General features: G+C 48.8%; 1 protein-coding gene across 1 annotated transcript in view; it reads right to left on the bottom strand.

The window, feature by feature from the left end:
• Positions 1-13483, bottom strand: part of LOC106593996 (RING finger protein 150) — a 34520-nt gene that overhangs the window by 7103 nt on the left and 13934 nt on the right. Inside the window, exons 3-6 of the mRNA XM_045722806.2 lie at positions 12622-12693; positions 12089-12171; positions 11727-11823; positions 11381-11606 (exon numbers count right to left, since the gene is read on the bottom strand). Coding sequence (XP_045578762.1) covers positions 11381-11606; positions 11727-11823; positions 12089-12171; positions 12622-12693 — 478 coding nt within the window. The remainder of the gene's footprint in view (positions 1-11380; positions 11607-11726; positions 11824-12088; positions 12172-12621; positions 12694-13483) is intronic.

Raw genomic sequence — 13483 nt, forward strand, 5'->3', positions numbered from 1 at the left:
CAGCTAATTGATGCAGGAAGAACACAGACTGTGTGACGGGCTGATAATGAGAGTCTCGCTTGACAACCAACACAACAGAACTAAACAGTGTGTGTGTGTTAATTACACATCATCCATTTCCAAATACACTGGCATAAGCTATTTGAATTGCTTAGTAAAAGTGGAACCAATTTTACAACCATACAAGTTGCAAGCAGGCACCAAACATGAGCTGCATCCTCAAGGAGGTAAATGCCAACCTAATACTAATATATAACAGTTCAATCCTGTCTGTCCATGGCTCCATTTTGTCATGGTTACATAAAGGCTTGGAGGGAGGGAGGGAGAGAGGGAGAGAGAGGGCAGGGAGTCTGAGGGCGTGTCCTGAAAGGCTCTGGCATAGCAGCAGGAGTTCAGGCTCTAAGTTATGCCAGCTGCTATTCACAGACACAGAGACTGGTGAGGAACAGAGAGAGAGAGAGAGAGAGAGAGAGAGAGAGAGAGAGAGAGAGAGAGAGAGAGAGAGAGAGAGCGAGAGAGACTGGTGAGGAACAGAGAGAGAGAGAGAGAGAGACTGGTGAGGAACAGAGAGAGAGAGAGAGAGAGACTGGCGAGGAACAGAGAGAGAGAGACTGGCGAGGAACAGAGAGAGAGAGAGAGAGAGACTGGCGAGGAACAGAGAGAGAGAGAGAGACTGGTGAGGAACAGAGAGAGAGAGAGAGACTGGTGAGGAACAGAGAGAGAGAGAGAGACTGGTGAGGAACAGAGAGAGAGAGAGACTGGTGAGGAACAGAGAGAGAGAGAGAGAGAGAGACTGGCGAGGAACAGAGAGAGAGAGAGAGAGACTGGCGAGGAACAGAGAGAGAGAGAGAGACTGGCGAGGAACAGAGGGAGAGAGAGAGACTGGTGAGGAACAGAGAGAGAGAGAGACTGGTGAGGAACAGAGAGAGAGAGAGAGAGAGAGAGAGAGAGAGAGAGAGAGGTGAGGAACAGAGAGAGAGAGAGAGGGAGAGAGAGAGAGAGAGAGACTGGTGAGGAACAGAGAGAGAGAGACTGTTGAGGAACAGAGAGAGAGAGAGACTGTTGAGGAATAGAGAGAGAGAGACTGTTGAGGAACAGAGAGAGAGAGACTGTTGAGGAACAGAGAGAGAGAGACTGTTGAGGAACAGAGAGAGAGAGACTGGTGAGGAACAGAGAGAGAGAGAGAGACTGGCGAGGAACAGAGAGAGAGAGAGAGAGAGAGAGAGAGAGAGAGAGACTGGTGAGGAACAGAGAGAGAGAGAGAGACTGGTGAGGAACAGAGAGAGAGAGAGAGACTGGTGAGGAACAGAGAGAGAGAGAGAGAGGCTGGCGTGGAACAAAGAGAGAGAGACTGGCGTGGAACAAAGAGAGAGAGACTGGCGAGGAACAGAGAGCGAGAGAGAGAGGCTGGCATGGAACAAAGAGAGAGAGACTGGCGAGGTACAGAGAGAGAGAGAGAGACTGATGAGGAACAGAGAGAGACTGATGAGGAACAGAGAGAGACTGACGAGGAACAGAGAGAGAGAGAGAGACTGACAAGGAACAGAGAGAGAGAGAGAGACTGGCGACGAACAGAGAGAGAGAGACTGGTGAGGAACAGAGAGAGAGAGACTGGTGAGGAACAGAGAGAGAGAGAGAGACTGACAAGGAACAGAGAGAGAGAGAGAGACTGACAAGGAACAGAGAGAGAGAGAGAGACTGACAAGGAACAGAGAGAGAGAGACTGGCGAGGAACAGAGAGAGAGAGACTGGTGAGGAACAGAGAGAGAGAGAGACTGGTGAGGAACAGAGAGAGACTGGTGAGGAACAGAGAGAGAGAGAGACTGGTGAGGAACAGAAAGAGACTGGTGAGGAACAGAGAGAGACTGGTGAGGAACAGAGAGAGAGAGAGAGACTGGCGAGGAACAGAAAGAGACTGGTGAGGAACAGAAAGAGACTGGTGAGGAACAGAGAGAGACTGGCGAGGAACAGAGAGAGAGAGAGAGACTGGCGAGGAACAGAAAGAGACTGGTGAGGAACAGAAAGAGACTGGCGAGGAACAGAGAGAGACTGGCGAGGAACAGAGAGAGAGAGAGAGACTGGCGAGGAACAGAGAGAGAGAGAGGCTGGCGTGGAACAAAGACAGAGAGACTGGCGAGGTACAGAGAGAGAGAGAGAGAGAGAGACTGACGAGGAACAGAGAGAGACTGACGAGGAACAGAGTGAGAGAGAGAGACTGACGAGGAACAGAGAGAGAGAGACTGGTGAGGAACAGAGAGAGAGAGAGAATGGCGAGGAACAGAGAGAGAGAGAGAGACTGGTGAGGAACAGAGAGAGAGACTGGTGAGGAACAGAGAGAGAGACTGGTGAGGAACAGAGAGAGAGAGGCTGGTGAGGAACAGAGAGAGAGACTGGTGAGGAACAGAGAGAGAGGCTGGTGAGGAACAGAGAGAGAGGCTGGTGAGGAACAGAGAGAGGCTGGTGAGGAACAGAGAGAGAGACTGGTGAGGAACAGAGAGAGAGACTGGTGAGGAACAGAGAGAGAGACTGGTGAGGAACAGAGAGAGAGACTGGTGAGGAACAGAGAGAGAGACTGGTGAGGAACAGAGAGAGAGACTGGTGAGGAACAGAGAGAGAGACTGGTGAGGAACAGAGAGAGAGACTGGTGAGGAACAGAGAGAGAGACTGGTGAGGAACAGAGAGAGAGACTGGTGAGGAACAGAGAGAGAGACTGGTGAGGAACAGAGAGAGAGACTGGTGAGGAACAGAGAGAGAGACTGGTGAGGAACAGAGAGAGAGGCTGGTGAGGAACAGAGAGAGAGGCTGGTGAGGAACAGAGAGAGGCTGGTGAGGAACAGAGAGAGGCTGGTGAGGAACAGAGAGAGACTGGTGAGGAACAGAGAGAGAGAGGCTGGTGAGGAACAGAGAGAGACAGGTGAGGAACAGAGAGAGAGAGACTGGTGAGGAACAGAGAGAGAGACTGGTGAGGAACAGAGAGAGAGGCTGGTGAGGAACAGAGAGAGAGGCTGGTGAGGAACAGAGAGAGGCTGGTGAGGAACAGAGAGAGAGAGACTGGTGAGGAACAGAGAGAGAGAGACTGGTGAGGAACAGAGAGAGAGACTGGTGAGGAACAGAGAGAGAGGCTGGTGAGGAACAGAGAGAGAGGCTGGTGAGGAACAGAGAGAGAGGCTGGTGAGGAACAGAGAGAGGCTGGTGAGGAACAGAGAGAGAGAGACTGGTGAGGAACAGAGAGAGAGACTGGTGAGGAACAGAGAGAGACTGGTGAGGAACAGAGAGAGAGAGACTGGTGAGGAACAGAGAGAGAGAGACTGGTGAGGAACAGAGAGAGAGACTGGTGAGGAACAGAGAGAGAGACTGGTGAGGAACAGAGAGAGAGACTGGTGAGGAACAGAGAGAGAGAGACTGGTGAGGAACAGAGAGAGAGACTGGTGAGGAACAGAGAGAGAGGCTGGTGAGGAACAGAGAGAGAGGCTGGTGAGGAACAGAGAGAGGCTGGTGAGGAACAGAGAGAGACTGGTGAGGAACAGAGAGAGACTGGTGAGGAACAGAGAGAGACTGGTGAGGAACAGAGAGAGAGACTGGTGAGGAACAGAGAGAGACTGGTGAGGAACAGAGAGAGACTGGTGAGGAACAGAGAGAGAGGCTGGTGAGGAACAGAGAGAGGCTGGTGAGGAACAGAGAGAGAGAGAGAGAGACTGGTGAGGAACAGAGAGAGAGAGAGAGAGACTGGTGAGGAACAGAGAGAGACTGGTGAGGAACAGAGAGAGACTGGTGAGGAACAGAGAGAGAGAGAGAGAGACTGGTGAGGAACAGAGAGAGACTGGTGAGGAACAGAGAGAGAGACTGGTGAGGAACAGAGAGAGAGAGACTGGTGAGGAACAGAGAGAGAGACTGGTGAGGAACAGAGAGAGAGAGACTGGTGAGGAACAGAGAGAGACTGGTGAGGAACAGAGAGAGACTGGTGAGGAACAGAGAGAGACAGGTGAGGAACAGAGAGAGAGGCTGGTGAGGAACAGAGAGAGAGACTGGTGAGGAACAGAGAGAGAGACTGGTGAGGAACAGAGAGAGACTGGTGAGGAACAGAGAGAGACAGGTGAGGAACAGAGAGAGAGGCTGGTGAGGAACAGAGAGAGAGACTGGTGAGGAACAGAGAGAGAGACTGGTGAGGAACAGAGAGAGAGACTGGTGAGGAACAGAGAGAGAGAGAGAGACTGGTGAGGAACAGAGAGAGAGGCTGGTGAGGAACAGAGAGAGACTGGTGAGGAACAGAGAGAGACTGGTGAGGAACAGAGAGAGAGACTAGTGAGGTACAGAGAGAGACTTGTGAGGAACAGAGAGAGACAGGTGAGGAACAGAGAGAGAGAGACTGGTGAGGAACAGAGAGAGAGACTGGTGAGGAACAGAGAGAGAGACTGGTGAGGAACAGAGAGAGACTGGTGAGGAACAGAGAGAGAGAGACTGGTGAGGAACAGAGAGAGACTGGTGAGGAACAGAGAGAGAGAGACTGGTGAGGAACAGAGAGAGAGACTGGTGAGGAACAGAGAGAGAGACTGGTGAGGAACAGAGAGAGACTGGTGAGGAACAGAGAGAGAGAGACTGGTGAGGAACAGAGAGAGACTGGTGAGGAACAGAGAGAGGCTGGTGAGGAACAGAGAGAGACTGGTGAGGAACAGAGAGAGAGAGGCTGGTGAGGAACAGAGAGAGACTGGTGAGGAACAGAGAGAGAGAGACTGGTGAGGAACAGAGAGAGAGACTGGTGAGGAACAGAGAGAGAGACTGGTGAGGAACAGAGAGAGAGACTGGTGAGGAACAGAGAGAGAGACTGGTGAGGAACAGAGAGAGAGACTGGTGAGGAACAGAGAGAGAGACTGGTGAGGAACAGAGAGAGAGACTGGTGAGGAACAGAGAGAGACTGGTGAGGAACAGAGAGAGAGACTGGTGAGGAACAGAGAGAGAGAGGCTGGTGAGGAACAGAGAGAGAGACTGGTGAGGAACAGAGAGAGACTGGTGAGGAACAGAGAGAGAGAGACTGGTGAGGAACAGAGAGAGAGGCTGGTGAGGAACAGAGAGAGAGAGGCTGGTGAGGAACAGAGAGAGAGAGACTGGTGAGGAACAGAGAGAGAGAGAGACTGGTGAGGAACAGAGAGAGACTGGTGAGGAACAGAGAGAGAGAGAGACTGGTGAGGAACAGAGAGAGACTGGTGAGGAACAGAGAGAGACTGGTGAGGAACAGAGAGAGAGACTGGTGAGGAACAGAGAGAGAGACTGGTGAGGAACAGAGAGAGACTGGTGAGGAACAGAGAGAGACTGGTGAGGAACAGAGAGAGACTGGTGAGGAACAGAGGAACAGAGAGAGACTGACGAGGAACAGAGAGAGAGAGACTGGTGAGGAACAGAGAGAGAGACTGGTGAGGAACAGAGAGAGAGAGAGACTGGTGAGGAACAGAGAGAGACAGACTGGTGAGGAACAGAGAGAGACTGGTGAGGAACAGAGAGAGAGACTGGTGAGGAACAGAGAGAGAGACTGGTGAGGAACAGAGAGAGAGACTGGTGAGGAACAGAGAGAGAGACTGGTGAGGAACAGAGAGAGAGACTGGTGAGGAACAGAGAGAGACTGGTGAGGAACAGAGAGAGAGACTGGTGAGGAACAGAGAGAGAGAGACTGGTGAGGAACAGAGAGAGAGACTGGTGAGGAACAGAGAGAGAGGCTGGTGAGGAACAGAGAGAGAGGCTGGTGAGGAACAGAGAGAGACTGGTGAGGAACAGAGAGAGACTGGTGAGGAACAGAGAGAGAGACTGGTGAGGAACAGAGAGAGAGGCTGGTGAGGAACAGAGAGAGACTGGTGAGGAACAGAGAGAGACTGGTGAGGAACAGAGAGAGAGGCTGGTGAGGAACAGAGAGAGAGGCTGGTGAGGAACAGAGAGAGAGAGAGGCTGGTGAGGAACAGAGAGAGAGGCTGGTGAGGAACAGAGAGAGAGAGGCTGGTGAGGAACAGAGAGAGAGAGGCTGGTGAGGAACAGAGAGAGAGAGGCTGGTGAGGAACAGAGAGAGAGATGTGAGAGGAGGAGATGTTAAGGCTTGCGTTAGGAGAGAGTCAGTAGCTCAAGTCTAAGAGAGAGAGAGAGAGAGAGAGAGAGAGAAAGAAATAGAGGGAGATTGATAAAGAGAGAAACTGACAGTGAATGTTATTGGGAGAGAGAGATGAAGAAGGGGGAGAAAGGAAGAGAGTGTGTGCCCGCCCATGTAACCATGACAACCCCTCCAGATGGGTTGATGTGTGTCCAGTGGGGGTAAGCTATCACTGGGAGGAGCCAGAACCCTGTCTCAGCACTGCAGACTGTCTCTAGCAGACAGGCAGACACACATCTCATCATCTATTCCACACACACACACACACACACACACACACACACACACACACACACACACACACACACACACACACACACACACACACACACACACACACACACACACACACACACACACACACACACACACACACACACACACACACACACACACACACACACACACACACCTCTTATCATAATCCCCTTAGAAGCCAGGCTGACAGACCTACGGCTGCCAGGAGCCTCTGCAGTGCTACCTATCTATGATAACATCACTGGGGAAATCAAACCGTTATATCAGGTAGGAAAGACCAGGAGCATGACTCAGCTACTTGGAGGTGTAATTGTCCTGTATGACTCAACATGAACAGCTCTGCAGGTCGTCACTTCAAATCAGAGAGGTACAACACAAAGCAGGTTCAATGAGTTAGCCAGCTAAATATTCTGAAATATCTTTGTCGTTTTTTTTTATAAAGATAAAATTGAAATGGTCGTGGTCTAATTGAGTCAACAACCAAAAACGCATATCTAAACTTAGCTTTCTTAACGAACCAGAAAATAAACTGTTATTTCTGGTTGTTAAAGTCAGCTGGCTAAGTCGTCCTACTTAGCAGTGTACCCCTAAGACATACTGCGTTGCTCTTCGAGGGGAGTACTGATCTAGGATCAGTTCTGCAGTTTAGATCGTAGTAAATACCATTATATGTACAGCCTTCCTATTTCGAGACACTGTGACTATGGGCCTGGAGCTTTCTTTCTCCCTACCCCAAATGTCATTCCCCTCAGTGCACGCCAAATTTGTTTTACTGCCTATACTGCAGTAAGCTATCGTGCTGGTGACAGCCAGACTACAATAAGGCTAAAGGCCTAGAGTGGCAGTGCTGCCGTGCCATTCCATAAGCAGTGACTCAGCCCGATTGGGCTCTGCGTTTTGCGCAACCCACAAATCACTCTCCCTGACAACGCGGATCCATCCCGGGGTTTAAAATAAACAGCAGGTGGGGGATTTTGAATACGCCCCGGGATGGAACCGAGAAAGATCATATTTAACACTAAGGTAGGTGTGACAAGCAATGCCAAGGCTCGAAAAGGGGACAAGCTGTGCACAGTTGAAAGACATACAGGCATGTAAACTCGGTGTAAAAAAATGTTCAACTACCTTGAAGGTAGAACATTGACTGGCATTCATGGAAGCGCAAGAAGTCAGCTTGTTTTATGGGAATGAGGGAGGGATAAAAAAAGTACAAGGTTCTCCCTAGTTTTGTAATGTTTTAAAGGGGCATAGCAGCTTGACGCTGTCCAAAGTGTTTACCAGGTCTTTAAGGTACAGTAGAGGCCTCAGGAAGCTAATAAGACGCTGTCACTAAGGCAGCATTAACTTGTTCCATTGGTACGAGAGACTCGAGAGGCGAGAGTTTTGGTCGGGGGCCCCACCAACTGCAGGTGGAAATTCAGCACGGTGGGCAGGACAGGAAGTGGGCCGTGCCAGTGTCAACACACTCCTGCCCCACTCTCTGGGCCGACTGCAGGCAGGCACACACACACACACACACCGCCTAATAAGTTCCATGTGCTAACCAGCTGTTAAACAAACAGGCTATCTCAAAAAAACACAATGTGCCTATCAATGGCTCAGTGCTGTAGTGCCTTATGCTAACAACTTGCTAATAGCAAGCATGGCAACCTTAAAACATACTCTGATGCTACGTATGTAAACCATGCCAATGCATTTGGGTTAGCTTGTGACTTTGAAAAAAGGGAGCACTATTCCTTCTCTCCTGCTCTGGCTAGGGACTGGATTCAGGGAACAGTAAAGCAGGTGGCTGATGGCCTAGTTCTGGCCCCGGGCTAGCTAAACCACGTCAGTACAGCAGCCCTGGGCTAGCTAAACCACGTCAGTACAGCAGCCCTGGGCTAGCTAAGCCACGTCAGTACAGCAGCCCTGGGCTAGCTAAGCCACGTCAGTACAGCAGCCCTGGGCTAGCTAAGCCACGTCAGTACAGCAGCCCCGGGCTAGCTAAGCCACGCCAGTACAGCAGCCCCGGGCTAGCTAAGCCACGCCAGTACAGCAGCCCCGGGCTAGCTAAGCCACGCCAGTACAGCAGCCCCGAGCTAGCTAAGCCATGCCAGTACAGCAGCCCCGGGCTAGCTAAGCCACGCCAGTACAGCATCCCCGGGCTAGCTAAGCCACGCCAGTACAGCAGCCCCGGGCTAGCTAAGCCACGCCAGAACAGCAGCCCTGGGATAGCTAAGCCACGCCAGTACAGCAGCCCTGGGCTAGCTAAGCCACGCCAGTACAGCAGACCTGGGCTAGCTAAGCCACGCCAGTACAGCAGACCTGGGCTAGCTAAGCCACGCCAGTACAGCAGCCCCGGGCTGGCTAAGCCACGCCAGTACAGCAGCCCCGGGCTAGCTAAGCCACGCCAGTACAGCATCCCCGGGCTAGCTAAGCCACGCCAGTACAGCAGCCCCGGGCTAGCTAAGCCACGCCAGAACAGCAGCCCTGGGATAGCTAAGCCACGCCAGTACAGCAGCCCTGGGCTAGCTAAGCCACGCCAGTACAGCAGACCTGGGCTAGCTAAGCCACGCCAGTACAGCAGCCCCGGGCTAGCTAAGCCACGCCAGTACAGCAGCCCCGGGCTAGCTAAGCCACGCCAGAACAGCAGCCCTGGACTAGCTAAGCCACGCCAGTACAAAGCTGCATTTGAAATGGTACCGTATTACCTATATAGTGCACTACTTTTGACTAGAGTCCTATGACCCCTGGTCAAAAACAGTGCACTATATAGGTAATAGGGTGTCGCTGTGGACGCACATGTGAAGAACCAGGACATTGTGGTCTGTCAGAGAGAGCAACTACTCTCTGTTCTGGTGGAGACAGAGAGGACACTGTGGTCCATTTCAGAATACAGTACCCCTTTTATACCCCACCATAGCACAGCTCTGAACATGACAGGTATGGGGGAGTGTTCCGGTGTGAGTTCACTGGTTTGTGTTGAGGAAGTACAGGTTAGTTGAAGAAGTTCTGTTAGTGCTGGGATGGAACCAAAGCATAGGTGTGTGTGAGAGAGTGTGTTACATGCATATGCGTATATTTGTGTGTGTGTGTGTTGATGCGCATATGTTTGTTTGCGCGTGTGTGTGTGTGTGTTGATGCGCATCCTGACCGGTCTATTGTTTCAGTCCCTCGGCCTTCAGCTGATGTGGAAAACAGTAAGCGAGTTTTTAATTTTCAAAAAGTCACAGAAGATGAGGTCTTATCTGCACTATCTGCTATAGATTCTAAGAAATCATTAGGCGCTGACAATCTGGATCCATATTTACTCAAGTGTGCGGCACCTATTATTGCTAGTGCAGTGACGCATATCTTTAATCAAACATCTGTCGTAGGAAAGATTCCTAAATCTTGGAAAACAGCATTTGTTTTACCACTCCTCAAGGGAGGTGATGGTAGTGAATTGGATAATTATCGGCCCATCTCTAAGCTCTCCTGTTTGGCTAAAATTCTAGAGTCATTGGTGAATAGGCAACTACAATCTTTTTTAACTGTTAACAATACTCTTTCTAGTAATCAATCTGGCTTCAGACCTAAACACAGTACTTTTACAGCCACTGTACGTGTTGTAAATGATATTACTAATGCTCTAGATAATAGAAAGTACTGTGCCGCCTTGTTCATAGATTTAAAGCTTTTGACACTGTAGACCATGCAATACTTTTGGGTAAGCTGTCGTCAATAGGACTGGGATTGGATGCCTGTCGTTGGTTTCATGACTATCTAAAGGATAGAAGTCAGGCTGTTAGAGTCGACGGCATCCAGTCGGAGCCATTGGAGTTGGTTAAAGGGGTCCCACAAGGTTCGATACTTGGTCCATTACTGTTCACTCTCTACATAAACAATATCTGTGATAAGATAAGAAAGTGTCAAATTCATTTATATGCTGATGACACGGTCATGTATTCTATCGCTTCAACGGCTGACCAAGCATATTATCACTATTGGAGACAGATTTTAAGATATTACAAGGGTCTTTTATACAGCTGAAACTTGTTTTAAATGCAAAGAAAACACATTTTATGATTTTTAATAGGTTCAAAAAGTTGGTTGAAAATACACTTGCACTTACGAGCTTACTTAAGGATATGGTTGGATGATAAACTGTCTTTTAAAATGCATATTGACAAACTTTGTAAATGGCTAAAAATCAAGCTAGGCTTCCTCTATAGAAACAGGACATGTTTGTCCTCTACAAATAGAAGCCAAAATGTGCAAGCTACTTTTGTCTGTTATAGATTATGGGGATATTATCTACATACTACGGCATCCACTAAATCGCTGGATGCTACTTATCATTGCGCAATTAGGTTTATTACAGGTGCTAGATACAGAACTCACCACTGTGTTTTATATCAAAATGTTGGTTGGACTTCGCTGTCTATGAGACGAGAACAACATGCTCTCGTGTTTGTCTATAAAGCACTTCTGAATGAACTACCTTCTAACCACTCATCAATATTAGAATTATAATTCCTAAAACCAGGTCTCAAGCATGGATTACACTTGAGGCCCATGTGATTTCCACAGAGTTGGGTATGGCTGCCTTTTCCTGTTACGCTCCTTGCCTATGGAATAGCCTGCAGATTAAACTTAAACTTCAGACTCCTGTCCCCCTTGCTCCATTTTAAATATTTATTGAAGGATTTTATTTTTGTATTGCTTGTAACTGTTTTGGGTAATGCAAGTTCTTGTGCTGTTAGGGGAATAACCTATGTGTAAATGTAATAATCTGCTGCTGGATTTTTTTGTGTTATCTGTGATCGTTTTGTTTGTCTTGTGTAGTTTCTTAATCATTGTACCTAAACTGCATGTGTAACAAGTATACGCAGGGCCCAGCTGTAAAAGAGACCTTGGTCTCAGTCTGTGTTCCTTGTTTAAATAAAGGTATAATAATATGTGTGTGTGTGTGTAGGTGTGTGTGTGTGTAGGTGTGTGTGTGTAGGTGCATAGGTGTGTGTCTATACTCACTGCTGGCGATGTGCCGGCTGTCCCCGGCCTGTGGTAGTGTCTCGTGAGCGTCGTGGTAGACCTGAGACAGCCCTATCGTCCTGTCCATGTCCATCATGTCCAGCACCACCGAGCTCTCCTCCCTGTTCACCGTGATGTCACTGGCCCCTGTGATGGGGTTGGTGGGCGGGCCTCCCACTGACATCTCATAGTCTGGCGGAATGTCATCCCCACAGTCAAAGTTGGGCTGAAATCAATCAAATCAAATATAAACAACAAAAAAACTTTCCAAAAATAAAATCTCTCCAGGATCAGGGTTGGGAATGAAAGAGAGATGGATAGATTTTGAAAGACAGAAACTCCTTACTGGTATTCCCAGCGCTTTGAGGATGTTCATTTTACACATGGGACAGGTCCGGTGGTCCAGAAGCCAGGGGTCCACACAGCTTTTATGGAAGATGTGCCTGAGGACCGAGTCACACACACGAACACGCACAGCCTTGATGATGTCATCCATAGTAACAGTCTCCATGGTAACATAGCATCACTCACCATGCTCTACTTATGCTCTCAGGTACAGAACAGAATCTTATTGTAGCATATTAATGACTACCAATCATTAGCAATAGACCTACTGCAACACATGATCTATAGGAGACAATGATAGTAATGGCTGTCATTGTGTCTGCTCTCTCTAGTTACACTGAAAAATGGCAGAGGCTGTCGTACCTGCACGGCAATATCCTAACAACATCATTCGCTTTATAGCCCTCGATGCACACAGCGCAGTTGTCAAAGTCAGACTCCATTTCCTAGAACACCAAACACACAGGAGACATTTGGTTGGTTGTCTAGTCTCGTTTTAATTTCCTGGAAGGTGAATAAAGCGGAGCGGATCAAAAGCCATGCAGCGTGTATAATTAATTAAAAAAAACACACACACACACACACACACACACACACACACACACACACACACACAAAATGAGTCAGTCATTATCAAATGCTGCGCTTAGCAGGAGCGTGGGGAAACGGTTCGCTTCGGTTTAAAACCCTACAATCAAGGTCATATCACTGCTACTTAAATAGGTGGTTTTGGAAACACTTTACTTGAAGAGGGTCTATACATAAGGCATTGATAACCCCTTCATGAAACCAGTCATGAAACCTTTACGAGTGTGGCAGTATCATTCATAACAACCTTCGTAACACATTTATCCAACATCATAGAAGAGGTTAGTAAAGTATGCAGCCAGGTCTACCTTGTCTCCTTTCCTGATGGTTCGTACTTGGAGCTTACTGATGGCCTTCTTGGCTGCGTCTCCGAGACGTCTCTGCTCATAGAAGATCAAAGAACAACAAAGAAGGTGGGGGAAAGATAAGCAACCCAACCTGGCAACCCAACCCAAAAAAGAATGTCTGGAATGTCCTATATATCCAATAACCACTGACAAGACAAGGAATGGACACGTTTCAAGGTTAGAGAAAGGGCCTGAGATCCACTGTCCCCATCTGAACCAAAGTGGACCATATTACTGGTTAATAGATCTGAAGGAGATGTTCTGAGAGGCTGTGTAACGTTTTAACACGGCAGGGTGAACAGTCGCTTAGTGATGTTGACATAGCAGTGTCTCTGAGCAGACAGTTAACCCCTTGTTGCAGACCAGAGCAGAAAACACAGGCAGAGTCAGGTCATTGAGTTGTGCAAGGTATGAAAAAAGGGAAAGAGAGAGACAAAGAGAGGGAGGGAGAGAGCTAAATGCATGAGGGAGGGAGGGAGGGAGAGATTTTGTGGATGATAGTATTTATCTAAGAGACATTGAGAGAAAGGTAGGCTGCTAACCCTCGCTATCTAGGTCTACTCTCACTGTGGAAAAGAACTGCATCAGACCAGGCCACTGCCCACAGCTGCTCTCAATCAATCATCAAGGGAAGTCATTGTGACATCAACAGAGAACAGATTTGTGGTTTCAGGCCTGGCGAGTTCTTGGAGTGAATCACAATTCAACTCCAGCAGGTATGAAAAATCAAAAAATTGTCACCATGGTGCCCATTCCCCTTGACAACCCACGTGGTTGTCTGTAACATTTGTGTCAACATATGACAGTCTTAGAAAAAAGGTTT

The sequence above is a fragment of the Salmo salar genome, chromosome 08 (genome assembly GCF_965601325.2).
Source record: "Salmo salar chromosome 08, fSalSal1, whole genome shotgun sequence".
NCBI lineage: Eukaryota > Metazoa > Chordata > Actinopteri > Salmoniformes > Salmonidae > Salmo > Salmo salar.